General features: G+C 44.2%; 3 protein-coding genes and 1 long non-coding RNA gene across 8 annotated transcripts in view; 3 read left to right on the top strand and 1 right to left on the bottom strand.

Annotated features, from left to right (window-relative positions):
• Positions 1-1249: 1249 nt before the first annotated feature.
• Positions 1250-8749, top strand: LOC115355552 (E3 ubiquitin-protein ligase RBBP6-like). The gene is made up of 16 exons (XM_030046410.1): positions 1250-1415; positions 2474-2564; positions 2772-2811; positions 3170-3211; positions 3360-3430; positions 3561-3654; positions 3776-3912; positions 4171-4343; positions 4786-4889; positions 5047-5396; positions 5731-5794; positions 6895-6961; positions 7580-7634; positions 7745-8035; positions 8240-8683; positions 8737-8749. The coding sequence occupies exons 1-16, from the start codon at positions 1250-1252 to the stop codon at positions 8747-8749; spliced, it is 2202 nt and encodes a 733-aa protein (XP_029902270.1).
• On the top strand, positions 8747-13530 carry LOC115355064 (uncharacterized). The gene is made up of 3 exons (XR_003927842.1): positions 8747-8948; positions 12237-12320; positions 12404-13530. It is a non-coding gene; the product is annotated as an uncharacterized LOC115355064 (long non-coding RNA).
• A 949-nt stretch (positions 13531-14479) lies between these two features.
• kics2 (KICSTOR subunit 2) lies at positions 14480-17795 on the top strand. The gene is made up of 3 exons (XM_030045711.1): positions 14480-15025; positions 15573-15861; positions 16394-17795. Exons 1-3 carry the CDS (start codon positions 14794-14796, stop codon positions 17211-17213), a joined length of 1341 nt encoding a protein of 446 aa, XP_029901571.1. The 5' UTR covers positions 14480-14793; the 3' UTR covers positions 17214-17795.
• A 168-nt stretch (positions 17796-17963) lies between these two features.
• LOC115355062 (SLIT-ROBO Rho GTPase-activating protein 1-like) overlaps positions 17964-26021 on the bottom strand; it is a 30543-nt gene continuing 22485 nt past the window's right edge. For 3 of the 5 annotated variants that reach the window (XM_030045706.1, XM_030045708.1, XM_030045710.1), the window contains 5 exons: positions 25412-25491; positions 24821-25001; positions 24001-24141; positions 22294-22636; positions 17964-20253 (listed from right to left, as the gene is read on the bottom strand). In XM_030045706.1, coding sequence (XP_029901566.1) covers positions 19801-20253; positions 22294-22636; positions 24001-24141; positions 24821-25001; positions 25412-25491 — 1198 coding nt within the window. In that variant the 3' untranslated portion in view covers positions 17964-19800. The remainder of the gene's footprint in view (positions 20254-22293; positions 22637-24000; positions 24142-24820; positions 25002-25411; positions 25492-26021) is intronic. The other 2 variants (XM_030045707.1, XM_030045709.1) reach the window with 1 other exon arrangement.

The following is a 26021-nucleotide window of genomic DNA, read 5'->3' as shown; positions in this document are numbered from 1 at the left end:
AGTATCACGTACAAAGACATGATAAGCATTAAGACAATATAACATTAAGTAATGATGAAAACAGAAACACAGCACAAACGCTTTCAGTCTCTCTCGGCTCTCCGTATTGTTGACATTCTGCGTAATCAATATGGCGGCAAGTTTAATATGAACCTTTAGATCTGGCGCTATTATATCTGTAAAATTGTGTTTTTATATCACATCTGTTGGATATGAAGAGTCTCAAAATGTTGCATTTGGACTGTAAAACGGGTTTCTCCTGTCCGCTGGGCTGATGGTAGTGAATGAGTGTGTTTTTGCTGATATCCCGTTAGCCAGCGTCACCCGGCGGTCCTGTGGCGGACAGCGAGCGGCTCTGTGCATCATGACGGAGGTGGAGGAGCTGCGGCCCGTCCCGCGGGAGCGAGCCATCCTGGAGAGTTTCTTCACGCAGCTCGGCATGTTTGCTTACCACCACATGACATTCCTGGGACAAAAACCAGGTGACGTTTTTCGCCTCTGTCTGCTACTGAATGTCACCAGAATATTTTATAATATTATAAGTTTCCCTTGTTTTGTTTTACCTCTGAGGGTATAGTTCAGGGTTAGGTAAGTTCATTCACACTGGACGTGTTGAGAGCCCGTAACAATGGTTAATGCTTTCAGACAAAACACTTGAGCCAAAGTTCGTATCCCGCAAAATTGACTGTCCTAGTTTGGTGCTGTTGTTCTGCTATTGTACAGAGAAAATGTCATGGGGCATCCAGCATAATAGCTGACAGTGACTTTCTGTTTATGACTTGTGGACTTCATGTGATGGTTATGTGTGTATTAGGTGATGTTGTGGCTAAGCGGCAGCTCCTCACACCGAAACCTGCAAGGTAGGCAGTCTCTATCATAGATATCTGTAATAAAGGCCTTTATTATAGATATCTATGGTCTCTATTGCGTGTGTGACTGTGTGTGTTTGTACCATACTATCTGCTGCACAACAAAATGCCCCATTGGGGACAATAAAGTAAGTTGAACCTGATCTTGAACTTGAAACGTGTGCTCTGTGTGCAGCCTTGACTTGTGGCAGCCGCTGTCCCCTGCAGTGATGCGGACACAGTTGACATCACAGGAGGACAGGAGCCGTCACACTGGAGAAGCAGCCACGTAACAGGTAAGTCATGGCTTTGTTCACAACACTGAAACACCGAAATGTCACTTTGTGTCCTAACTAAGGTGGGACTCGCCGCGTTTATTAGCACTTGGCTGCTTGTTGAAAATGTCGTGTGTTCACTACAGATTTTCGTCCAAACTGGACGGCAGAACAGCCACTTTCAGTGAGCTGACCGTGTCGCTCCGCCAACTCAAACTCTACATTAAGACCCGGGAGTGTCTCAAGTCCCCAAAGACCGACCTGCAGATCCTCGATGCGCAGACTCAGAAAGGTAGGCTGTCATAACTAATTTGTTTTTATTAGTATATAATAATAAGAATGACAACAAAAATAACAATAATATGATTAATTAATAATAATATAATATTGCAATAAAAAATAAGGGGAAAAAACGTCACGAACAGGAGGTCAGAGTGGTAAAATCATGTTGAGAGTAAAACTTTATATTTTCACGGTCTTTGGTTGGATTCTGTATTGATTCAGGTTTATTGTGATGTATATTCCAAGTGCAGTAATGCCTTCAGTGCAATAAAAATCCTGTGCTCTAGCAATGAAAATGTACCAAACAACAAATAGTAGAAAAATACAGTAAACACGAAGAGCTAGAATAATCAAAAAGTGATGCAGTTCAGGATAATTCAGTTACAATACCAGTTCTGCAGCTTACATGTATCTTTGCTTTTATCCAGTTCTAGTTATTAAATTCAAAATGCATTAAGGCATCCATCTGTCTTTAAACTTGATTGTTCAGTGATTCAAACCAGTGAATTTTGTCATCTGACTTTTGAGTTAGATAGTAATTTAGCAGAAACACAATGCAGATAATATTCAGCAAAAATCTTCACACAACCACTGAAGAAAATGGCACACATTAAAAATGGATCTCAGCATTTTATGAATCCATACCTGATTGTTCAAATGAAGATGATTATTAATCAGAAAATATTTTCACCCAGCCCTAGATCTATTCATATTGGTAGAAAGAATTACTTCTGTGTAATTTAGATCCATTTATACAGGGTGACACAAAAAAACGGGAACTTTTTAACAATCCAATAAAACCAAGAGTGATGGAAGAAAAATATTTTATTCATAGTAATTGAAACCTTAAAACATGCCATTTAAGAAACAATGATGGAATTTTCATTTTTTAAAAATTGTGCTGCCACTTGCTCATGTCTGCCAATACGCACTTCAAAGATTCCCGTTTTTTTGGGTCACCCTGTACTTTTGAATTTGTAATGTTCACCTAAACTTAGTGTGTCTTTGTGCCAGTGTGTGTATGTAATAGTGCATGTGTGTCATGTCGTGTATTATTTTATATTGCAGAGTACGCTGATGAGGAAGCCCTCATCCCCCCAAATACGTCCGTGATCGTCCAACGCATTCCGGTTTTCGGAGTGAAACCTGTTCACAGGAGGTATTAATCAAACACACTGATGAACATGAGTGCTCTGCATAATGTCACACTGAATCCTAAGAGGCTGGGTCCAGTCAGGCAGAGTTAAAGCTTTGAGGAGTTTTCCAGCAGCAGAGTTCTCTTGGTTTTTCATCAGCCCTCATTCAAGCTCAGGAGTCAGTCATGTTGTGAACTGATGGTGCCTTTCTCTCCTGTGTGTTTCTGCAGAGATCGTTTGGACCCGACTGTGGTTGGATCTTCTCCATCCGTATGTAAACACTCCTCCCCTCTGTCTTTCTCCCCCTCTCTCTCTCTTAAATCACCTTTCTCGTCTGTTGTGTCACTGATGACCAAGTTGTGTGTATCTCCTGCTTCATTTGTGTTGAGATCACAGCCTCTAGATGTCATTTAGGCCTCAGTTACACCTTGCATCAAAATGCGATCTCTGTAAGTGGATACGTTATCTGGATGATGACATCTGATGCTGGGACTTGTAATTACAGTTAATCAGAGTTGTAGTAGTTAATCAGAGTTATTCTCATTGAAAGTGCATTTCAATCTGGGACTAAGCTTGATTCCTGTCTGGGGAACCACCTCTTGATGTCTGTGCTTTGATTCTCCTGCAGAATGATCCATCCATCTCTTTGTCACTGTCCCAACTCCTCAAGGTACTGTGCGTGCATCCTGGCAATATTTCAGTATGATGTCAGGTTTCTATAAAATTTCATTTGCTTTTTCTTAAACAAATACCCTTCCTTCACTTGTCTTGATGTTGATTATCTTTTTCTGCTTTCTTCTCTCCCTTGTGTGTTGTAGACTAAAAACCTGGCTGATGCAAATGCATCAGAGGAAGACAAGATTAAAGCCATGATGTTTCAGTCCAACTAGTCAGTATATACACACCCACATGCACTGAAGAATGATTGTAGTCCCATGTGTTTTATCTGTAGGATGACAGGCACTGCACCCTCATAATCCAGCTGGAGTGGCTAATCCATCCTGCTCTTGTCTCCTCAGTTACTCCAAGAAAGTTGGACCTCCACCTCCTCACTATATCTGCTACCGCTGTGGAAAGCCTGGCCACTACATAGACGACTGCCCCGTGCAGATGGTAATCACGTTGTGTACAATATGCCACATGTACTGAGTCAGCACAAGGCAGTGCAGCTCTCCTCTCCTGTGTTGCATTTGATTGAATCTTTCTGTGTGTGTTTCCACTTGTTTGGGTCCAGGATGAGAACGGGGAGCGTCCCAAGCCCATAAGGATTTGTAAGGGCATTCCTAAGAGCTTCATGGTTAAAGCAGAGCCTGGCACCATGGGAGCCATGCTAACCAGCTCTGGAGAATATGTCACTACCGCTGTAGACTCGTAAGTGTCTCACACACTCACACAAACACTGTAATGTTACATTCAGGCCAGGTTTCATCCCAGAGTATCATATGAAAAAGTAAACCTCAATCTTGCATCTATTTGTACTCCAGCCCTTTAACAGCAGTTTTGTTTGTTTTTATAGCTCATGAGGATAGATGCTCAAAGGCACAGAAATGTTTGTCACTCATGCTCTTGTTTTGGTTTTAGTGATGGCCTCTCCTCTCATTAAAAACCAAAAAATCTGTTTAAATACAGGGAGGCATATAGACGAGGTAAGAAGGAGCTTCCTCCGTTTGCTCCTCGTGAGCCGTCGCCTGTTAAGGCTCCGCCTAAGCCGATCCCTGATGAACTGCTGTGTCCCATCTGCAAGGAGCTGATGGCTGACGCTGTGGTCACACCCTGCTGTGGAAACAACTACTGCGATGAATGTGAGTCCACACACACTCTCAGAGGAATAGCAATCGTTTGAATCTGTGTGGCTGTCAGGACACGTACAAATGTGTAAATAAATACAAAAGATGAAGAGGAATATTAAAAACAGTGTTGGAAATGAACAAACATAAAAACATAAAAGCAAACAGGAACCCAAAAGCAGCACATAAGAAGGACGGTTCGGTAAAGCTGTACCGACGATTTCTGACCACTAGATGGTGTTTTGAGCTTAAACTCTGTAAACAGAACACACCTACAACATTAGTAAAGTCCTGCGTATCCTCTGGGGGTTGTTGAAAATCTCTTCTTCACAAAATGAACAAACAATTTGAACATCAGCAGTGGATATCTAACAGTGCGAGTTTGGCTAAGGGTTTGAAGAATGTCAGTGTAAATGAGTTCCCAGTTCATGAAACAAAAGGTTGTGTTTGCTCTCAGGTATCAGGAGCAGCTTGTTGGACTCAGAGGAGCACATCTGCTTCACCTGCCGACAGTCTGACGTGTCACCTGATGACCTCAGCGCCAACGAGGCTCTTCGCCAGGTGAGCGGCTCACACATGCTCACTCTGCTAACTGGTCTTGTGAGGTTCCTCTGACAAGATGATGGATAAGACAGCAGTTCAACACCGGCTGCACAGTACAAACACATGTGGAGTCATTTTTGTCATATGATGTGTAACTCCTGGCTTTCTTCTGCAGGCTGTGGAACATTTTAAGAATGGCACCTGTTACTCTGAAGATGTGGGCAAGCAGCAGCACCAAGCAGCCCCACCCCCGCCTCGCCCTCAGCTGCTTAAGACTTGGGGCTCCAGGCAGCAGGACCCGCTAGCGGCCAACATGCCACCTGCCACCAGTGCCCTTCCTACAGCACTGGACCTGCCTGCTCAGCCTGCTACTGCGCCCCCTGTTGACACACAAGAGATTGAACCTGAACCCGGACTTGCACCTGCACCAATAGTTGCACCTGAACCTGCACCTGCACCTTCACCTGCACTTGACCACGACTCTCCTATGCACTCAGCCTGTCAGAGCGAACCACCTCCACCAGGGTGAGTTTACTTTGTATACACCAAAAATAATGCATACAGACTGATCCAACCATGAATATATTAACTTTAAGTCCTTGAAAATGCATGAAAACCAGCTGTCAGATTTATGAAACATTTATTCTTATTGTGAAAACCTCGAGAATGTTACGTTTACTGGAAGAAAAGTCTGGACAGAGCGCTCTTAATCTGTGTTTTGAATCGAGAATCTGTTTTGAATTGAGAATCTATTGTGAATTGAATCGTGACTCCAACATCCAGAACTGGATGGTAAGACTCCCAGAGATTCCTGACCCTGTTAATGGTGATCTGGTTTGTGTGTGTGTTTGTGTGTTAGTGTGACAGAGCCAGTGCCCGCTGTGCCACTGGACTCCTCTGCAGCCTCTGACAGTGGACAACAGGTGAGTTGAAGGGAATATTTGGTATCTGGCTGGTTTGCATTACGGCTGGCCAATATATTGATATCATATTGATAATGTGATATGAGGCTAGATATCATCTGAGATTTTGGATATTGTAATTTTGTGATCTTGTCCTTGTTTTAAAGGCTGCAACACAGTAAAGAGATGACATTTTGTGAACTTAGCAGATCAGATCCACATCACTAATGACTGTTTAACAAAAATCTGTTGTGTTTAAATATCTTATGAAAACACCAGTAGTAATCCCTACAGTATTATTACACTGTAGGGATATTATTACACTCTAGGGCAGGGGTGGGCAATCATGTGCCATGGAGGGCCGAGAGGCTGCAGGTTTTCTTTCCAACCAAAAACTCCACCAGGTGATTTCACTGATTACCTTACCTTCAAGCAGAGAGCAGGGACTAATCAGTGAAATCAGCTGGTGGAGTTTTTGGTTGGAAAGAAAACCTGCAGCCTCTCGGCCCTCCATGGCACATGATTGCCCACCCCTGCTCTAGGGATAGTATAATATTAGTGCCTGGGTTTGGATTTGACTTTGTATTCCTGATTTATTCTAATGTGTATTTTGTTGTTGTTGTTGTTGTTGTATGTTTGAGCGTGGTTTTGTAATGTGTACAACAGTGTCTTGTAAGTCCATATGGGCTGGGCTTCTGAAATGGAAGCTTGACACTTAAATAAAAGAAAATCAATCAAAATCAATCAATCAAATACTGTAGTGATTATCATTTGATTTTGATTTTGTCCATATCACCCAGCTCTAGTCTGCATCAAAAGCAACATGCTGACCGGAGGGTCCTGCTTATTCAAATGCTTCTTGGAACTACCTAATTAGTTACTAATTACTTACTAGCATAGATGCTTGATCAAATTTAAAGTGATCACTCACCAGATCCATGATTATCCGGGTTTGGGTGCCACTTTTGGTGAGAAGTGGATGTTGTTCTGTGTTTTGCACTCAGTGCAGGCTGTTCACGTGCTGAACAACACCAAGTCTGCCTGTAGAGCATCGTGCTGCTCAGAGAGTCTTGGTTATTGGAACAACACTTGGAGCTACCTCAACTTTTCTCCCTTGATAGGTCTCCCAGGACTGCACTGTTACTGTGACTGACCATGGGCCACCTTCAAGGCCCCCTCATGCTTCAGGTGAGAGCAGTCTCCCTAAATATTGACAATACGTGGATGGCCCAAGTATATTTTGCCACATTTAGATGATTACATTTTATTTATCCACTTCAATTCCCAATTTGGTTGTGACGTGGATGTGTTTAAAGACGTCTGGTTCAGTCCAGGTCCAACCCAAATCCCTTGATCACAGCTACTCCCTTAAACACGTTTCTCCATCACCGATCTGCCTGCTCTGTTATCTTCAGCGAGCACACTGCAGTATGCAGACACAGAAAAAACACAGTGCTTGGAGGAATAACTGGTATCTTCCATTTTATTACTCTGACTGCATAAAGCTCTGTTTTGAGAGGGTCATTTAGGTGCTTCAGATATTCTTGAGTGATTCTCACAGGTCCTCTTTGTACACGTGCTCACAAAGCAGGGAAATGGCACCATGTTGTAAAGAGCTGTTGTTCAGTATTGCCAGTCATGCCACTGTTTGTGCACAGAGCTTAAATATTTCACACCATAGACCCCAAGTATATTTTACAGCTGTGGGCAACATGGAAGAGGTTCACTTTAGGTTGTTGCAGGAGATGAGTTGAACCTTTAAGAAGGCATTCAGCAGCTAAACAAAGTGTGTCCTTGCCTCATCAGGTCACCAGGCTCAGCCCCATCACACTCACCCAGACAGAGCTACACGCTGGGACAGGTAAGTCCACATGACTCTGAGTTTAATTTGATCAAAACGCAGCGTGTTAATCTGGGATGTGACCCCCTCCCTCTCTCTCCCTGTGACTTTGTCTGTGTCGGGCCTCCCAGACCTGGAGGACAGCAGCCTCCTCCTTACCTCCAGACAGCTGTGCCTCCTGGCCCTGTTGGCCCACCACCCATCTTGTACCCACCGCCTCCACTGCCCTTCCCTCCTCCCTGCTCTGGCCCCGGCCTTTACCCTCCACCTGCAGTGGGTTACCCGCCTCAGTGGGTTGCCCTCCACCCACCCTGGGTTCCTCCTGGTGCCCAGCTGCCTCCTGGCCCTCTGCCAGCCTCACTCTCCCAGCCCCCGCTGTCCAAGGAAAATTTCTCCAGGCAGCGGCACCACCATCAGGACAAGTGAGATACTTTTGTTGAAATCTCCAAACATCTTGCATTGAATGTAATGTTTGTTTTGCACAGATAGAACTCATGTTTATTTGTCTGAAAATGGTTAAAGTATGGGTTTATGCATTTATTATTACGCTTTCAAAGAATAGGATTTTTTACTTGAACTGTGTGGAATGTGTGAGGTGCTCAGTCTTTCTTTCTGTCTCGTTCAAGGCGTTATGGGTGTCGTCGCTCTGACCCACCACAGTCTCACTCCAGGTCTTGCCCTCGCTCTCCTGATCGATACAGGAGCCGCAGCCCTGTGGGCCAGAAGGCACCTCTTCCAGAGCTGCCCCCCCATGAACTGGAGCATCAAAGTGGTGAGATAAGTCTTAGAGGCCCTGAGCGTTTCGACAGATGTCGAAAAAGGGAGAGAAAGCAGAGAAACAGGTACAGCAAGCACCACAAAGACCCTGACAGCCACCATGCATCACTGCATCAAGTAAAGAGCAGAGCAGAGGATGCCCACAACTCTGCTGCTGTGAAGAAGGACGAGGGGAAAAGCCCTACTGCGTGGACTGCACTGCTTGAGACTCCTCCACCATCCGCTTGGATGCTGCCCCTCACACATCCTTCTCTCCATAATGACTCTGAACCCAAACCTGACATTCAGGGAATGCAAGATCTTCTCCCACAAAATGGACTCCCGCTCGTCCAGCATCCTTCTCCAGTGGACAAACGTAAGAGAGGAGGTGATGACCAGAGCTCTACACTGGGGCCGCGTCCTGGCAAGCTGAGGAGAATCGACAGGACAGGCAGCATCCCTCTTCAGAGAGTCCAATTCCCATCTGAGAGGCCACACCTTCTTCCCGTTCCAGGGAGCAGTGACACGGGCCGGGCAGATGCAGACGGAGAGCCTGCAAGACCTCTCACTGACCTCCAGGTAACAGACACTGGGACACAGGCTCATACACTACCCTTCAAAATCACTAAAGAATGTTTAGAATGAACGTGAAGAATGAACCATGTTGAAAGAAATGTGCACATCGTTCACAGAGGTTGTGCTGAATTTTTTGGGCACATTTGGGAACAGGGTGGGATCGAGAGGAACATATTATCAGTGGGTGTGTCAGGGCTTAGCCAGTCAGTTAACCTCCTATCCTTCCCTTTAAGGAGAGTGCACACTGCGCATCAGCACCGTGCCATTTTGATGAAGGCCAACTGCGCAAGTGAGCGATTGAGAGAGAGAGAGAGAGGACATGAATCAAATGAGCCAGCCATTCACTCACCTTTTTGTCTTTAATCCATTATAATCCTTTCTTCTAAAAATCAATAAATGAATGAACTCATTCCTCAATGCCAGGTTATCCTTCTCATTTACATAGAATAAGCAGTGTGTCCATATTAATGCAGTTACTAATTTCCAAGCCAGGGTTTTGCTTTTAAAGTTGTCACAATATTAAATATGCAAAAGGCTATATTTGAATCAACACCGTTTTTTACCTAAGTTTGACTATTTACATTTATTGGGCTCAAGAAAGTACTGCATTTTGTAGACCTGCAGGAAATGCATTGAAAAATTCAGATTTTTCTTGTCATATTTGTTTCCAATATCTCCAAATGAAGTTTACTCAGCCTTGAACACAGTGGAGAGAGCCAGTGTAAGTTCCTTGGTCAAGATAAGTTTGTATCAATGTGGTTTCATCATTTTTCATGCAAGATCATACAGTTTATATAATAATTTAACCACTGCCACATGTGCATTACAGTCAGTAAACACTGTTTTGACTGAGTTTTCCATCTTTAAAGATTCGTATCAAAGAAGAACAGACAAACATGGCATCAGTAAATATAGAAGGATTTTTTTGACATGCCAGCAGACAGTAGCTTTTTGTAAAGTTCTTCTCTTTACTGTTGCACAAATTTCTCATGACTGCCTACTCTGAAGCCTCGTCAGGAATGAGACGCCCAGGTCACAGTAATGAGACTCATGTAAAGTATCAGTAATATAGATTTGTTATATTAATATATAAACTATGCATTACAAACGTAACTAAAATTATAAGGATTATACTCAATATTTGGGGGAAATCCTTTGCCGTCTGTGACTGCCTGAAGTCTTGAACCAATGGACAACATCACCAAATTCTGAGTTTCCTCCCTTGAGATGCTCTGAAGCCTTTACTGCAGCTGCCTTCAGGTGCTGTTGGTTTGTGGGTCTTTCTGCCCTCAGTTTGGTCTTCAGCAGGTGAAAAGCAGCTCAGTTGGGTTGAGGTCTGAGGATTGACTTGGCCACTGAAGAATATTCCACTTGTTTGCTTTCAGTAACTCTTGGGTTGCTTTTGCAGTTTGTTTTGGGTCATTGTCCATCTGCTCTATGAAGCACCATCCTATCAGTTTTGTGACATTTGGCTGAATCTGAATCTTTTCTCATCGTTGTGGTACAAGTTCATTCCCGTTCTTGAGTGACACCAGTGGTTTGCACCTTGATGTACACCCTCTGTATTTATTTTCTCACAAACATCTCTTGACTGTAGATTTGGACAATGATACGCCTGCCTCCTTGAGAGTCTTTTTGACTTCCCTAGACGTTGTGAATGGGTTTTGCTTCACCAGGGAAAGAATTCTTCAGTCATCCACTTTAGATGTTTTCTGTGGTCCATCAGGCCTTTTTGGTGTTGCTGAGCTCACCAGTGCATTCCTTCTTTTTAAGGATACACCAAACCATTGATATGGTTACTCCTAAAGTTGTTGATATCTGTCTGATAGATTGATTGATTGATTGATTGATTGATTGATTGATTGATTGATTTTGCTTTTTGAGCCTAATGATGGCCTCCTTCACCTGCATAGACACCTCTTTGGATTGCATGTTGAGGGCTCTGATAAAGAGCCAACAAATGCAAGTGCAAATACTTGCAATGAACTCCAGACATTTTATTTTCTTCTTTTTGTTATGGAATAACGAGAGAATGGGCCACACCAGGCCATGAAACTGCTTTTTAGTCAAGTGTCCAATGACTTTTAAGCCTCTGAAAATGGGGTGACTGTGCATAAAACTGGCTGAAATTCCTAAACAGTTAACACCATAGTACGTCCCCTTAAATAAAAGCTGATTCTGCACTTAAACCACATCTTGATTACTCCATTTCAAATCCACTGTGGTGGTTTACAAGGGCAAAATTATGAATATTGTGTCACTGTCCAAATACTTATGGACCTAACTGTAACATGTCACAGTAGTGTGTATGGCCCCCACGTGTCTGTATGCAATCCCAACAAAGTCCAGGCAAGCCCCTGGTGAGTTGGCGGATGGAAATCAGCATGCGTGGTCGGACCAGGGTGCATTGCAACTACAATAACTTTGCCTATTTTGTGCCAAATTCGCCTGGATTATCTGCTAAAAATGAGCATTTAAGTCAGTGCATTTCTTTATTTTATGAGAAGTTTAAACAAATGACTAATGATAATTAGATCTGTATTCTCTGTCCATGGTGCTGAAATAAGTGCCAAAATAGATATGATGAAAGATTTTCACTGCTCCCTCTTAGTGGCACATTACATACAAACATGAGGCATTCTGAATGTGAGCAAGAGCTGTATGTCAAACAGTTTTCAGGAGAATAACAGCTCCTTCTGTTCTGAGACATACCGGTCTCATGTTTTTTTTCTGTCTCTCTCTAGTTTTATGCTCCATGTTTTCTCTTTTTATTCTGCTTCTCCATTATCTTAGCTTTTGCAGTGCTGCTGCTGAGTTCTTCACTCTGTCCCTGCCAAATATATCAAAGTGAGGAGGGGAGGGGCCACGGAGGGCTGCCATTATGATTGAACTTCTCAACACCGTAATTTGGGCCCAATCACATTTATATGTACACACTGACCTAATGTTATTATGATTCCCATCCCCACCTGCTCCTGATGATTTTTATCCTGCCCTGTCCCAGTCCCATGGTGAATAATGAAACTGACTGCCATCCTGTGGGAATTCCACTTTCTGTGCGGAAGGATTCAACACGAGGACTGTAGACTGAATCTCCAAATTTTTCTGGTACCAGGAGAAAGCTGGCTCTGTCACAGTGCATGAGACTGGTCCAGTCATTTTGTCCACAAGTGCAGGAGGACAGAACCGAGATGCATCCCCAGCCACATCAGTTTCTGAAGCCATCAACACTGACAGCGACAGTTCTACTGTACAAACGAGCTGGCCCAATAACTGTTTTTATTTCTGCAGGAACACTTTGTGATGGATGTAAAGACACGGATTACTGTCCTGAGCTTGGAGACGATGAGCAGGAGGCTGCAGAGGTTTTACTTGGTGAGTATCAAATGCTCATGTGTAACCATTCAGCATTCAAATAATCAAGCTCTTTCTTTACCCTCACCCTCTGTTGCCTCTAGTCTCTGTGGACTCTGGACTTCAGGTGGGAAAAACACAGTTTCATGTTGTGCTCGTTCAGACATCCCACGAGCCGCCGTGGATCAAACACATCCTTGAATGTGGGGGCTGCAAGGAACATCAACTCCATTTCAGCTCTGTTTCAGCTCTGCTTGCTGTGTGTAATGGCCTTAGCAAGTTCCCCTACTGCTCCTGATTCGCTGAAGAGACTGATGGAGATGGTGGATGAACTTGGATGTGGACTTCAAATGAGTCCCGGCCCAGGGTGATAACAGAGGGTGGAAAGCATGAAGGATGTGTTGGATTGAAGTTAAAACTCTGCTGAAACGCCCGCTACCACTAGATGGCACCAAAGCTCAACTGAGCTTTCACTCTGTTGTCCCCACCAGTCTTGCCTCCACTTTGACTCTCATCATTGGCACTGCAGCGGAAATCCACTTGCCACCCAGGAATCATGTATCCCATGGATGGACTGGTCATGGAATTCCTGAAATATCATGGAATTATGCCAGACAGAGAAAGTCAGGGAATCTTCTGTAGAAGTGAGTGAATATCAAAGTCACTGTACAACAATATATGTATATTATCTTCAGACTTGTTTCATATTAGAGAGGTTTGCACTTGGATTGCTCACCAAAACCTTTTAGAGAAACATTTTCAAACCATGAACAAAATCTCTGGTCATAAAGCGACTTGAGCTTATTCATGGAAAGTCATTAAATATCATGGAATTTCATATGAGAAGGCGGAGGTGGGAACGCTGGCCAGACTGCATTATTAGTGTTACCTTCAAAGTGAAGAACTTGTAGCAAGTCAAGGGCTGGGTTGTTCATTTTGATGACACCTCGAACCCTGCCACCTCCATGCAGCACTGTAGATTCCACAATGAAGGATTTGTGCAAAATAATGCATTTGTTTTGCACAATCTCTTTCCTGCAGATCTCTCTCCTGCATTACTTTAAGCCTTTAAGCCTCCTTCTTCTTCTTCTTCTTCATTGTTTGTTTGTTGAATGGAGCTGTATGGGAATGGAATTATGAAATTCAGTAAACATACATAATATATAAAAATTTTATGTTGATATGGATTTTTACTTTTCTTATATGTATTTCCAATAAAGAATCTAACACTGTGTAATAAATAATGTTGAAGGGTTTGTGTGACTGGCTGGGAAATGTTTCAGTTTCTTGACAAAACTCGGTTCAAAACTGGATTTGGACTTTCTGAGTGTCTGTAAAATATCTGTCCAGCAAAAGCAGCAGACACATCAGAGCTGCTGTTGTTTCCATGAGGACTCCTCCAGCGTGCTTGTGGCCATCAGCTGCTGGATTAGACTGTTTCAAACTGCATTTTCATCTTTGCATGAAAGTAGAGTGTGGCCAACATCAGTTGAAAAAAAAAAAAAATCATGTTAAAGCCATTTCTATTAAGTATTTGATTCTGATTTGCTCCAATCAAGTTGGTGGATTTTTTCCCCCAATATTTCAAAAGTTCATGTAAAACTCTTGTGACAGTTGGATGGAAACATAATTGCTGTCTCCCAGCATCTCCAGGCCACAACGTTCTATTTTACTGAGATTAATACAAGGTAGATTAGATTAGATTAGGTAGAGCTGAATTTCAAATGAAAAAAGAAACAACAAGAGAAACAATGTACCATGGTGAGACAGTAGGGAAGGGTATCTATTTATTTATTTATTTATTTGTGCCTCCCCTCTCCATAACTCCTCATCCTTCAAAGAATGGGAATAGTGGGGTTGATGGCTTTCTGCAGAAACTGTAAATAATATATTATACAGTCTTTTCTGCCAGAAGAGACACCTCGAAAAGTCAGGGTTGTCACCGCATGAGGGCGCTACACATCACATTATACACTGCTAAGGTCTGTCCTTATGGGAGCTTTCTTTTTTTACTATGCATTTATGTATTTATAGGTATTTGTCAGGTAAAGTTTTATTTCAAGTCACGAACAAATACAGTAAATAACACTATCGCGTACAAACAGATTAAGCATTAACACAATAAAACATTAATCAATGCTAAAAAGAGAAACAGCACAAACGCTTTCAGGCTCTCTCGGCTCTCCGTAGTGTTGACATCCTGCGTAATCAATATGGCGGCAGGTGCTTAGCTAGCTACCCCTGCTACACGTATTATTTTAAAAGTTATCGTGTAATACGGACCTATAGATCTGGCGCTATCATATGTATAAAATTGTGTTTTTATATCACGTCTGTTGGATATGAAGAGTCTCAAAATGTTGCATTTGGACTGTAACACGGGTTTCTCCCGTCCGCTGGGCTGACGGTAGTGAATGAGTGTGTTTTTGCTGATATCCCGTTAGCCAGCGTCACCCGGCGGTCCTGTGGCGGACAGCGAGCGGCTCTGTGCATCATGACGGAGGTGGAGGAGCTGCGGCCCGTCCCGCGGGAGCGAGCCATCCTGGAGAGTTTCTTCACGCAGCTCGGCATGTTTTCCTTCGACCGGGCCAAGGACTACGTGGAGAAGGAGAAGGACAGCAGCAAGAGCGCCGGGGCCATCTGGGCCGCCCTGCTGGCCGCCCTGGCCCACCTGGCCGCGGCGGAGAAGGCTTACCACCACATGACATTCCTGGGACAAAAACTAGGTGACCCTTCTCGCCTCTGTCTGCTACTGAATATCAGCAGTTTGTAAGAAAGGGCGTCTCTTCCAGTTTCCCTTGTTTTGTTTTACCTCAGGGAATTTCTGGGAGCTTTTTCCTGGCCTCTCTGAGGGTTTATGTCAGGGGGTCCTAAGTTCATTCACACTGGACCTTTAAAGTGTTGAGAGCCCGTAACAGTGATTAATGCTTTCAGAAAAACACTCGAGCCAAAGTTCGTATCTGTTGATATGCACAGTAAATTCATTGTGGTCAAGTCAATTATTTTCAAAACGTGGCTCTGTTGGCTTCCACGTAACGTGTGAAAATACATGTGTAAATGTACAAAGTGCTTTAAAAATGTACACGGAAATTCTGTCCTCAGTTTGTGGGAAAGGCACTGAGATAAGTTACTACGTGTTTTTAACAACAGATGGCGCTACAGCCCACGTATGATCAGTGTACATAAGTCAACCATTTTCATCTAGTGATGGTGGCAAGTGCAAAATAAAGGAGTGTGTGTGTGTGTGTGTCTGTGATGTCTCTCTCCCTGCAGGTGGCCAATCCTTCTTCAGCCGCAAGGACTCCATCCGAACCATCTACACCTCCCTGTACAATGAGCTGCGGAAAGTGGTGTCGATGGGGCGCCACGCCCAGCCGGGCTCTGCCTCCTACCTGGAAGACCTGCTGTCACACCTGTCAGAGCAGCTCTGCCACTTCACCCAGGCCCGCATGGAGATGGCCGACCTGTACGAGAAGATGCATTCACTGGGCACCCAGAAGAGCATCAACTCAGATGAGCTGGTCACCACCCTGGAGGCTGTCCTTCACAAATACAGCTCCAGGTGTGTTTATAGATTTTGAAGTACTGTAATATAAAAAATGTGAGGCATGTGGGAAGGGATAAAAAGAGATACCAGGAGAGGAGGGAGTGACATATTTAGGTTGGAGAAGGAAGAGTTTCTGCTGAATCCAACAAATGTGTGACTCCTCTGCTGTCCCCAGAGACACTCTAACTAAAGCAATGCCTGCCCCTGTGAAAGGCATACAAACTGCATGGTTGAGCTGCTGAGTAAATTGCAGCAGGTGACAGTCTGACATGCCACACACCACTGACTTGGCAGCGCATCGAGGGGTGAAGGTGAAGCTCTCCCTCAGCAGCCATCAGACCCAAGGAGATAAATCAGCAAGGAGAGAGCATGTGTGTGACCTGCTGCTGTGGCAACCAGCCACACAACTTAAATGCAAATGTATTCTCAGCACGGCCATGAGGCAGCTGGTTTCGGGTCACTGCAAATTAGGCCAGCCACCGTCATTACATTTGTTACTTTGTGCTTCTGTTTAAGTACTAACCCTCGTACCTTCTCCCCCTCCCAGATTCCACCACCCCATCCTGGGCCGCGTGGAGGAGGGCTTCCAGACGGAGGTAGACGTGGTGACCCAGTTACTGCGCTGCCAGGCCCAGGTGTCCGAGTGGCGCTTCCTGCCCGCTCTGCTCAGTCTTCATGGCGCCAACTCAAAGCTCACTGCCTGGGGTCAGCTGTTCCAGCGCCAGAGAGAGACCCGCAAGCACCTTTTTGGAGGCCAGTCTCAGAAGGCCGTGCAGCCTCCACACCTGTACGTGTGGCTGCAGCGCTTCCAGGCGGCGCTGCTGGCCAAGTTCAGCTTCTACTTCCACGAAGCCCTGAGCCGCCAGACTGCCCCGGCCGACATGAAGGCACTGACCGCCCGCACCACACCCGACTACCACGGCAAGATCTGCTCCTTCATTCGGAAACACGACGCCAACAACGTGTCTCTGGTGTTTGACAACCGCGGCTCAGACAGCTTCCAGGGCCATGGCTATCACCACCCGCACTCTTACCGTGAGGCGCCCAAGGGTGTGGAGCAGTTCCCCGCCGTGGTGTCGCTGCCCTCCGGGGAGCGGCCGCTCACACACTGGCCCAATGTTATCATGATGATGGGAGACCGTGCCTCCGAGCTGAACACTCTGGACAAGGTTGTGCATTTCTACGATGATAAAGTGCAGAGCACATATTACCTGACGCGGCCCGAGCCCCACTTCACTCTGGTGGTCATCTTCGACGGCAGGAAGTCGGAGAAGGATTCACACATCGCAGCCTTCCTGCAGGAGATCTCAGGGTCGCTGCGTAACTCCAAACCCTTCAGTATCCTCAAGCCTGGTTCCAAGGGCTGAGGTACAGTTTTCAGACTAAATAGTATACCAAGCATTCATACCTCTTCCCTGAGAGATAGTGAGACGGTTTGTTACTTGATTAAGTCTGTTACCTCTAATCATTTCTTAAAGAAAACCAATGTGCTTGAATTTTTTTGATCTCTTCTTTTGAGAATTGTTCTTGAGTTCAGCTTTTTATTTCAAGCATACAGTCCTGCAGTCTAGCTGCTTGTTGATTAAGCAGTGAATCTTGTTTTGCCAAACCTTTCTCAGACCAAAGAGATGCATTGCTTATGCAGTGTGTCCGTCCCTTAACAAACTACTCCACATCATTTTACATGCTCAGATTGTTAGGCTGTGACACCGTGAACTCAGTCCTGAGAGGGGCATGCTGCTGGCACTAAAAAGCCTTTACTCTGTTTAATTTATGAACTATTTTAATTATTTTGCAGCAGTTACTATTTTAACATCTTCAGTTTTTAATTTCAGTGCTTTATAATGTGCTGTGCATCACATCAGTCGAATAAAGTGCTGTGCAATCTGTTTGCACAGTAGCCCCTTGATTCCTCATCAATAAATGACATGCAGACATGACCAATGAAAGAGGTGTGTGTTGTGCGTTTTTGTGATGTAACAAACATATACACACATTAACAGGTTCAGTAGAGGTTTAGCGAAGACTTGATGTTTCCAGTCACATTGTGTGTGCAGTCTGCTGCAGTAATTCAGTATCCATTCTTTGAAAAAAGGCTCCATCAGTTAATGATTGAATGCTAATTTATTCAGGTTTATTTATAATATAAATACAACACATCGATACAATCCATTTGGCTATATGAGCTCATCTTTAGGAAGCTCAGTTTTCAAATACAGCAACACTAACGGACAAAACCATTTCCTTTATTATCAAACACATTCAAAGAAACCTCCCTTTTAGTTAAAATGCACCAACATGTTATGATGCTACATGCCAAGTACACAATCCTATACATCAAAGTGCAATGTCACAATGGGTTAACGCTAGAATTCATAATTCAGTAATCTACTAAACACTATGATTATTTCATTCGGAGTGCTGCTGCTCTTCGTTCAGGACATGCGTGAGTGGATTCACAACTCCCCAAAAAAGACAAGGGTAAAAAAAGGCACTTTCACATATACACACACACACACACACACACATACACACACACAGATGTGCATCCATAGCCCATCTCAGCAACTCACATCCCATTGCTCATCACACTCACATCAGTTACCAGCCCAGTTGGAGGCCACATTCAGTGTGCTGTTCAAGTGTTTTTTGGGCATTTACACACAGAGCCCCACCCTGTTAGCTTACTGTGAATTTAAGGTTAACTAGTGACTTCAGTGTAACAAGCAGGTAAACCAGTATTTACACACACCCACACATACACACACTCAACTAAGTGGCATGCTTTTTACACTATCATACACACACACACTTCCCCAACTTGCTCATGTTCTGGCACTCAAGGCAGGCATGAATAATCTATCCTCTATCACTATTCTAGTGCCTCTGCACTTAAAAGGAAACAGAACAAGGGCAGGCAGGCAGGGGCAGGGCACACATACACGCATATACTCACACGCACACACACATACCGCACAGGAAAGGAAAGGAAATCATACACCCACCCCGTTCCAGAAGAAGTTCTGTCCAAGCTCCTAACTCCCTCCACCGCTAAACCGTCACACCCTGTTTGAAACTCTGGACTGGGTATGGGTCTCCTCCGAACACAAGAAGGCTGTTAAAGTTTAGTGAGCGTTCATGTCATCACAACAGCTCACTGAACATTCAGTAGATGGCTGAACAGTCATTAAATACTGGAAACATTCATTAAATAGCTGGACATTGGTTAAATAACTCATGAGTTTTTGTCACTGACCACCTCAAGAGGCTCGGTTTGAGGCATAGTGAGTTTAGCAGCTGAACCAAGTGAAATAGAAAAAACAAATAAAAAGAGTCACACAGACATCCGCCTCCCCGTCCCGAAAAAACTGTGTGAACCACCGTTGCCTTCACTCTGCAGCATCCGCCGTCAGCGGCTTTATCCAATCAAATTCACTCTTTACAGATACAGCAGCCAATCATAATAGATTAAGAATACAGCAGCCTTTCGCGATAGGCTCCTCAGCTAATGCAGGCCTATCTTTATGACAGTACAGCCAACGTTCACATCACTGAAACTACATTTTACTGGAGCCAAACTACACTCCCCACGTTTTCCAGCTAGATCTCTTATACAGGACAGGATTCTCTGCCTCGGCTCTCTCCTGTACCTCCTCTCTCTATCAGCAGTTCTTTTAGCTAACCTTTGATAAATGCTTCAATACATGGAGAAAGTAAACTCCTACACACCAAGAGAGTACACACCAACCTGACGACACATAAATATCATGGCATATCATATCATAGATCATGTCATATATTATATTTTATTACTACAGTAAAACCCTTTTTTGTCTGTCCTACCATTTCTACCCTCATGTTGATTATAAACAGTAAGCAGTACCCTGATCTCCTCTTCTGGCCCATTTTTGGCCCGGGTCGGCCTGATTCGGCCTAGTTTTGGCCTCGTTTGGCTCACATGGTGCAAGATTTGTCCAACGGCGGGGGCAGAGGGGGGGTGCTGCTCTTGGGCGGGATCATGGGTTTGGGCCTCAGGGCAGGGGGGCGCAAGGGAGCCCCCATACGGGCAGCTGCCACAGGCTTGAAGGAGCCCAGGGTGTCAGGGGAGGGGTTGGCTGGCCTGGGAGGTCCGGGAGGCGGTCCGGGGAGGGGGCTGATGGGGCTCAGCGGGCTGAGAGGGCTCGGGGTGCCGGGGGTGCCCGGTGTCCCAGGGGTGCCGGGGGTTCCAGGAGTGCCCGGGGTGCTGGGGGTGCTGTGGGGGCTGGGAGACTCAGAGGAGCAGGTTGTGATGGGGCCGTTCTTCACCTGCTCCAGCGTGTCCAGCACCACGTCAGGAGCCGGTCTGCAGCCCTGCCGCTCCAGCTGCCTCAGCTCCCCGAGAGCAACACTCACCGTCTCCTCGATGTCCTGCAGGGTTGGGGGAGGGGGGCAGGACAACATGCAGAAAACAGGAGGGAAGAGATGCAGGTGAAGTGCATTTTAAAGCCTCACCCTGGCAGCTGCAAATGGCATCCAGAGGTATGTTACACCTGTCACTGAAGTCACTCCCAACCAAAGTAATAAACCATTAGTGTAATAACAGTTTGCACTGTGTGACATAATAATTCAATTTGCTGCAAACACAATAAAAGGTACCTACCAGTAACATAATATGTGTTTTTCTGTTAACATAACAGCTATTATATTAATGGGGGTTATTAATCAACAGGAAGCTTGAACATTTCAATTTCAAAATATAATAACTGACCTATGTAATACAACCAAAATTCAATAAAAAACTGTCACCCAACTGCAGATTTACTGCAGATAACTAAGCTGCAAAAAGTATTGAAAAAGTATATTTTTTGAGCACTGTCTTCCATTCATTTGAAGATTTTTGTGCTTTTCATTCAGACTTCAAACTTCTTATCACACAATTAGAACATTACTGGCATTACTGGGGTGAAATTCTCAGTTTTCAAAAATGTAATAACTGAACTGATAACTAATTAACAGTCAAAATGCAATAGATAACTCATCCATTCACAGATTTGTATGCCACTGTGTAATTCCTATGTAATTCCCATTAATGTCACATTAAATTAACAGGAAAAAAACACATTGACGGTAGGAACCTTTTATTATGTTTGCAGGAAATTTATTACATTAACTGGATTATTACATTATTCAAAGCAAACTGTTATTACATTAACGGTTCACTACATTGGTGGGAAGTTATTGCACTGACAGTTGCAAGAGTGGTACGACAAATCTGAACTTCAGTACCCAGAAATCCTGTGAGAAATCCTGTGAGGTGACATCAGTAGCAGCTGAACAGGTCTGTGATGTTTTCTACCAAAGGCTATCAAACACATTAGAGAGGAGAAGATCTGTCGCTGAGGAGTCCAGCTTTCACTCTCTCTCACTGCTGTTTGGGAGACAGTTCGCTCCTCAGTTTCAACTATTGTGTGGGTGGAAAAGTGTTTTACATAAAAAACTGCCTGGTGTAGCTTTGCTTCAGCATTTTTCAAGGCGGTCTTTATTGAAATGTTGGTACTCATCATTTATAATTGTACCTTGCACTGCCTTATTGCTAGATTTAATGAGGAGAAACTCACCACTCTGCTGCAGATTCTTGTCAGTTTTGCACACAGATAACTGGGCACTCGTTTTCAGCCTCAAAAACCAAACAGGAAACTAACAGCACATTAAAATGTGTTGTGAAATCGTCCAACCAGAATGCGTTCAAATGCTGCTTTATAAATGGCTTTAATTAGCACTTACCATAACACATGACCTTTTATATATCTACAACATTCTTTGTCAGCTAATGCTGCATTCACTTCAACTCAGACTTTGAAATTACTATCCTGCAGAAAATGGTGTCCATGACGTCATCTCAAGATACATGAACGATCACTAGAAGAACAAACTCTGATTTTTTTCTCTGTGGGCAATACCAAAGAAAAGAATGTCTATTTTTCCTGAGTGGACACTGTGAACGGCATGCCGTCACAGGTCAGAAATTTAAGATGGAACTCCAAGATCAGAGTTCAAATGAACACAGCATTGGCCTAATTAGATGCAGAATGGTGTGGATGTATAAAAGGCAATGTATTGGTGTAAATGCTAAATAAAACCTGTTATATAGGCGGCCTACCGTTTGCAACCATTTTGGGTGGACGATGATGAGACACACTGGACTGCGCTGTGAGTTTCCTGTTTTCAGAAAGGACATGAGTGCCCAGTTGGAGTGGGTTGAAGGCTTAGAGGAAGCTGAAGCAGAGCAGTAAGTCTCTCATCAATAAAGCTAGAGGTGAGGCTGTGCTGTGTCTGTTAAAAATGGGTATCAACATTTTTATACAGCTCGGGTTGAGAAATATGGAACCTGTCCTTTGAGACAGAGTGCAGATGCTGTCTGTGAGGAATAACGGTGTCAAGTGTGTGTTTATGTGTGTGTTTGTGTACCTGTGCCAGTGTGTCAGGGTCCAGCGCTCTGGAGCGATGGGAGTCGGTGAAGCCATGCTGACCGCTGCTTGAGCGCCGGATGGGCGTGTCCTCAGGCCTCCGCAGTGAATCGTGTCGGCTCACCGTCATAGTCACGGCGGCAGCGGAGCGGCGACGGCGCTCTGGGCTGTCGAGAGGCGGAGTCAAGCCCTGCCCCCGTCCCAGCAGCAGCTCCCTGGGGCTGAAGTGACCTGTGACCGGTGGCGAGCTCCTCTCCAACACACCGCCGTTACCGTGGCAGTGGCTGTCGTTAGAGCGTCCGAGGGGACGGCGGAATAGGCCGTCCGTCCGCTTCCTTCGATGGCTGTCAGCAAAAAGTACAAACATTATCTGAGGTTAGCACAAATCCAGACATGACTGGCTCTAGTACATGCATGTTGCTTTAAAGGATGATTTGGCAGTGATAAATGTTAGATGGTAACTTACATTCACAGAGAGTTTCCCTACATTTTACCTGTATTTTCAAAAAACTGAAGTGGGTCTTGTAGCAGATAAAGAGAAAAAGCTTTTTATTATCATGAGGTCTGACTGATTTGAATAAAGGTTGCTCACTTAGCATCTGATTTTAATCCATTTTAGAGGAATTCCCTCCAGGTGGGAAAACTTCCCCTACTGAAAGGCTTGAAATGAGGCGGGATGTAACCACAACAGACGTTAGTTAGACGTTAGCTGTCTAAGGCAGGGTTTCCTTTATGTTATGCAAACTAGATACAAGATTGTGATGAGAGTTTTGGGGGAAACTGTCTGGTGAAGCTATTCACATTAGCATTTTCAGAGCTATTTTTATTCACTTCTCTGGTTATTTATTCATTTACATTTTCAAAGTCTGACACTGCTCCCATGATAGAGCTACACCGCGGATGTGTTTTGTCTTCATCCTTGCCTCTTGCCCTGTGAATCCCATGGAGGCCATTTGAATGAGTATATTAATTCAAAAAGTTCAAATGTATTTGGATAGTCTGCCATTTTAGAGATTTGTTTTTGATGATTTGGAGCTGAATGAAAATGAAATAATCACATGATAACTGTGTTAACAGCATGAAAAATGCACAGCCTCAGTAAAACGGGCTCAACATTCACTGAGACTGTACTTCTCCTTTAAAGGGACCATACCAGTGATTTTGCATGTTTAGCGTAATATCTACACACTGAGATTCCAGACTGATATTTAGATTTTTCTATAATTGGCATCATAATTTGGATTTACAATAATTAGCAATATCTTTTTGTAATAATTTTCTTGTCGTCTTTCCCCCAAAATTTCAAGTTATTTATTTATTTATTTATCTATTTATTGATAATTTTCTGTTGGTTTTTTTTGTAATTTTCTGGTAATTATCTTGCATTTTGGTTTTGCATTTTTTTTTTTTAAATTATATAATATTATAAAAACATTTGTTACATAAAAGCAAGGGTTTTGTTGGTGTTTTTAATACTGTAAATATTGACACTGCAATTTTAAAGATTATTACAAATGAATATCGGGCATTTTGGTGTTTCAACCAAAATTTCAAATAGGGGGATTTTTCTTCTACATTGTGAAATCTTGAATATCCCCACATGATTTGCAGAATGTTTGTTTGGCATGTAAAATGTAGTTAGCAGGCCAAGCCTTCAAAGTCACTGGTATGATCCTTTGAGCTCTGGTGAGGAGGGCGGGTGTCTTACATGACAGACCTGTTATAGGTCTCTGGCGGTCTGATGTCAGTGGGAGAGCTCAGCTCACTCCTGGACCTCTTGTCGTCCGTGCTGCTGCTCCCTCCATCGCTGTCTGCTTTCTGACTGAGTGTATCTGACATGGCATCAGCCCTAGGACAGCGAGCACAGGCTCTAACCAAACAGTCAGGACAAATCACTGACACGGCCTCTGGAAACACCAGAGCTGAACTAACAAAACACACCAGTTATCAATTAGCTGATCAATGGCAAGCGGTTAGTGACTCCTTCAGTCAATTAGTCCATTAATCAACAAGGTGTGCAATCCAGTGAGCACCAAATCCATCACCGCAACTTGTCAATGAATCAAATGGGCTACTCAGGAAGGCAACGAGGACATAAAAGTGCCTGTTTTCTCAGTTTATTATATAACCCTTTGACTTAGAACATAGTTCAGTTTATAGCATATTAAAAAGGTAAGCATCTGCTGAGCCACATGGACAAAATGCAAATGTAGCGATTGGTATCACTAAAACAAAAATGTTGACATTATAAATATTACACGCTTACAGTGAGGACTGTATGTGTGTGCACATGAGCATGTGTGTGTGTCATGGTTATTAGAATAAACTAAGGAGGAAGAACGGGCCTTAAAACATACTGTTATAAACTAGACCTAAAACTAAAACTGAACATTTGTGAAAAATAATCCTTAGCTAACCCACACCAAAAGTAATTAAACTAAGCTAGAACTGAAAATGATATAAAAACTATACAGACTATAAATATTGTGGTAGGTGTGTGTGCAAAGCATCTCAAGCTGTGCACTTGCCTGTCCTTCACCACGATGTACTGGTGAGGCACCAAGCCGTGGTTGCCATTGTGACGCCCCTCCCACCAGTCATGTGACGCTCGCTGGAAAAGCTGCAGGGACGCTCCCTTCTTGAAGGAGAGCTCCCGGCCCGACCGCCCCACGTAGTCGAACCTCGCCACTGCCTCCACGGCCTCGCCCTCTGGGAGACAGAGAGGGAGAGGAGGAGGAGATAAAGATAAGAGCCAGACGTGAAAATAGAGGTGAACCTGAACCTGTCAATCACCTGTCTCAGAGGTATTGTCTTCCTCAAGATCAACCAATGAGAAAAGAGCACACGGTTATAAAAACACACCAAGGGCTTAAGTCTTTTCTGTCAATTCAGCCCCCATATCCCTCCTGCCCGACACACAGACAGACAGAAGAGGAGGAAGGAAAAGAGAGAGGGAGGGGGTGCGGGGTGGGGTGTGTGAGTGTGAGTGTGTGTGTGTGTTGGGGGTGCGGTCTCCATGGCTGCTGTTGCCATGGTGACCACTCTCCGCTGGAGACTGAAGGGATGGAGAGGCGAGAAGCCCGCTGGGTGATTGTGTGAAGGTCAGGGGTCACGCGTACCCTCCTCGCTGGTTTGGGTCTCGGTGCCGCCATCGGGCTCGGCCTCCTCCAACGCTCCCGGCTCGCTGAACGGACTCTCGCTGCAGGAGGGAGACAAGCACAGCTCAGGCACTAAACTAAACCGATACAGTCAGCAGCCGATGAGCACGCTGTCCGTTCACCACCGTATGGACACAAAGGAAGGAGGATGCACGCACAGATGGAGGCAAGGCTACTAACACAGTCTGACTAAGTCTATGTGACAGCGCAGCCACAGCACTTAGTTCACAGCTAGTATTTTTTTTTTTTTTTTATAACAAACATTTCCTGTTTATTACAGCTGCAAGGAGAGAGCAACACAACACACAGGTGACAGGTCTGACTCTTGAAGCACAACTGAACTCTGGAGTGTTGGGTTGTGCAGTTAACTGGGTGTCATATGAGTCCACATGCTGGTGAAATATCATTAGTTGCTCTGTGCTCCTCTGGGCTGCTAATACAGAATAATGTATTTCTATCCCTCCATTCACATCCACAGCAAAACACCCAAAATAACGCTTTTAGCACATAAACAAACACGAACAAAGCAGATTATGCCAATATAAAAAACAAGTTCCGGTACCCTTGTTTA

Source organism: Myripristis murdjan, chromosome 23 (genome assembly GCF_902150065.1).
Source record: "Myripristis murdjan chromosome 23, fMyrMur1.1, whole genome shotgun sequence".
In the NCBI taxonomy this organism is placed as follows: domain Eukaryota; kingdom Metazoa; phylum Chordata; class Actinopteri; order Holocentriformes; family Holocentridae; genus Myripristis; species Myripristis murdjan.
Note: the sequence above shows the minus strand (reverse complement) of the source record. Positions and strands in the feature narration are given on the sequence as shown.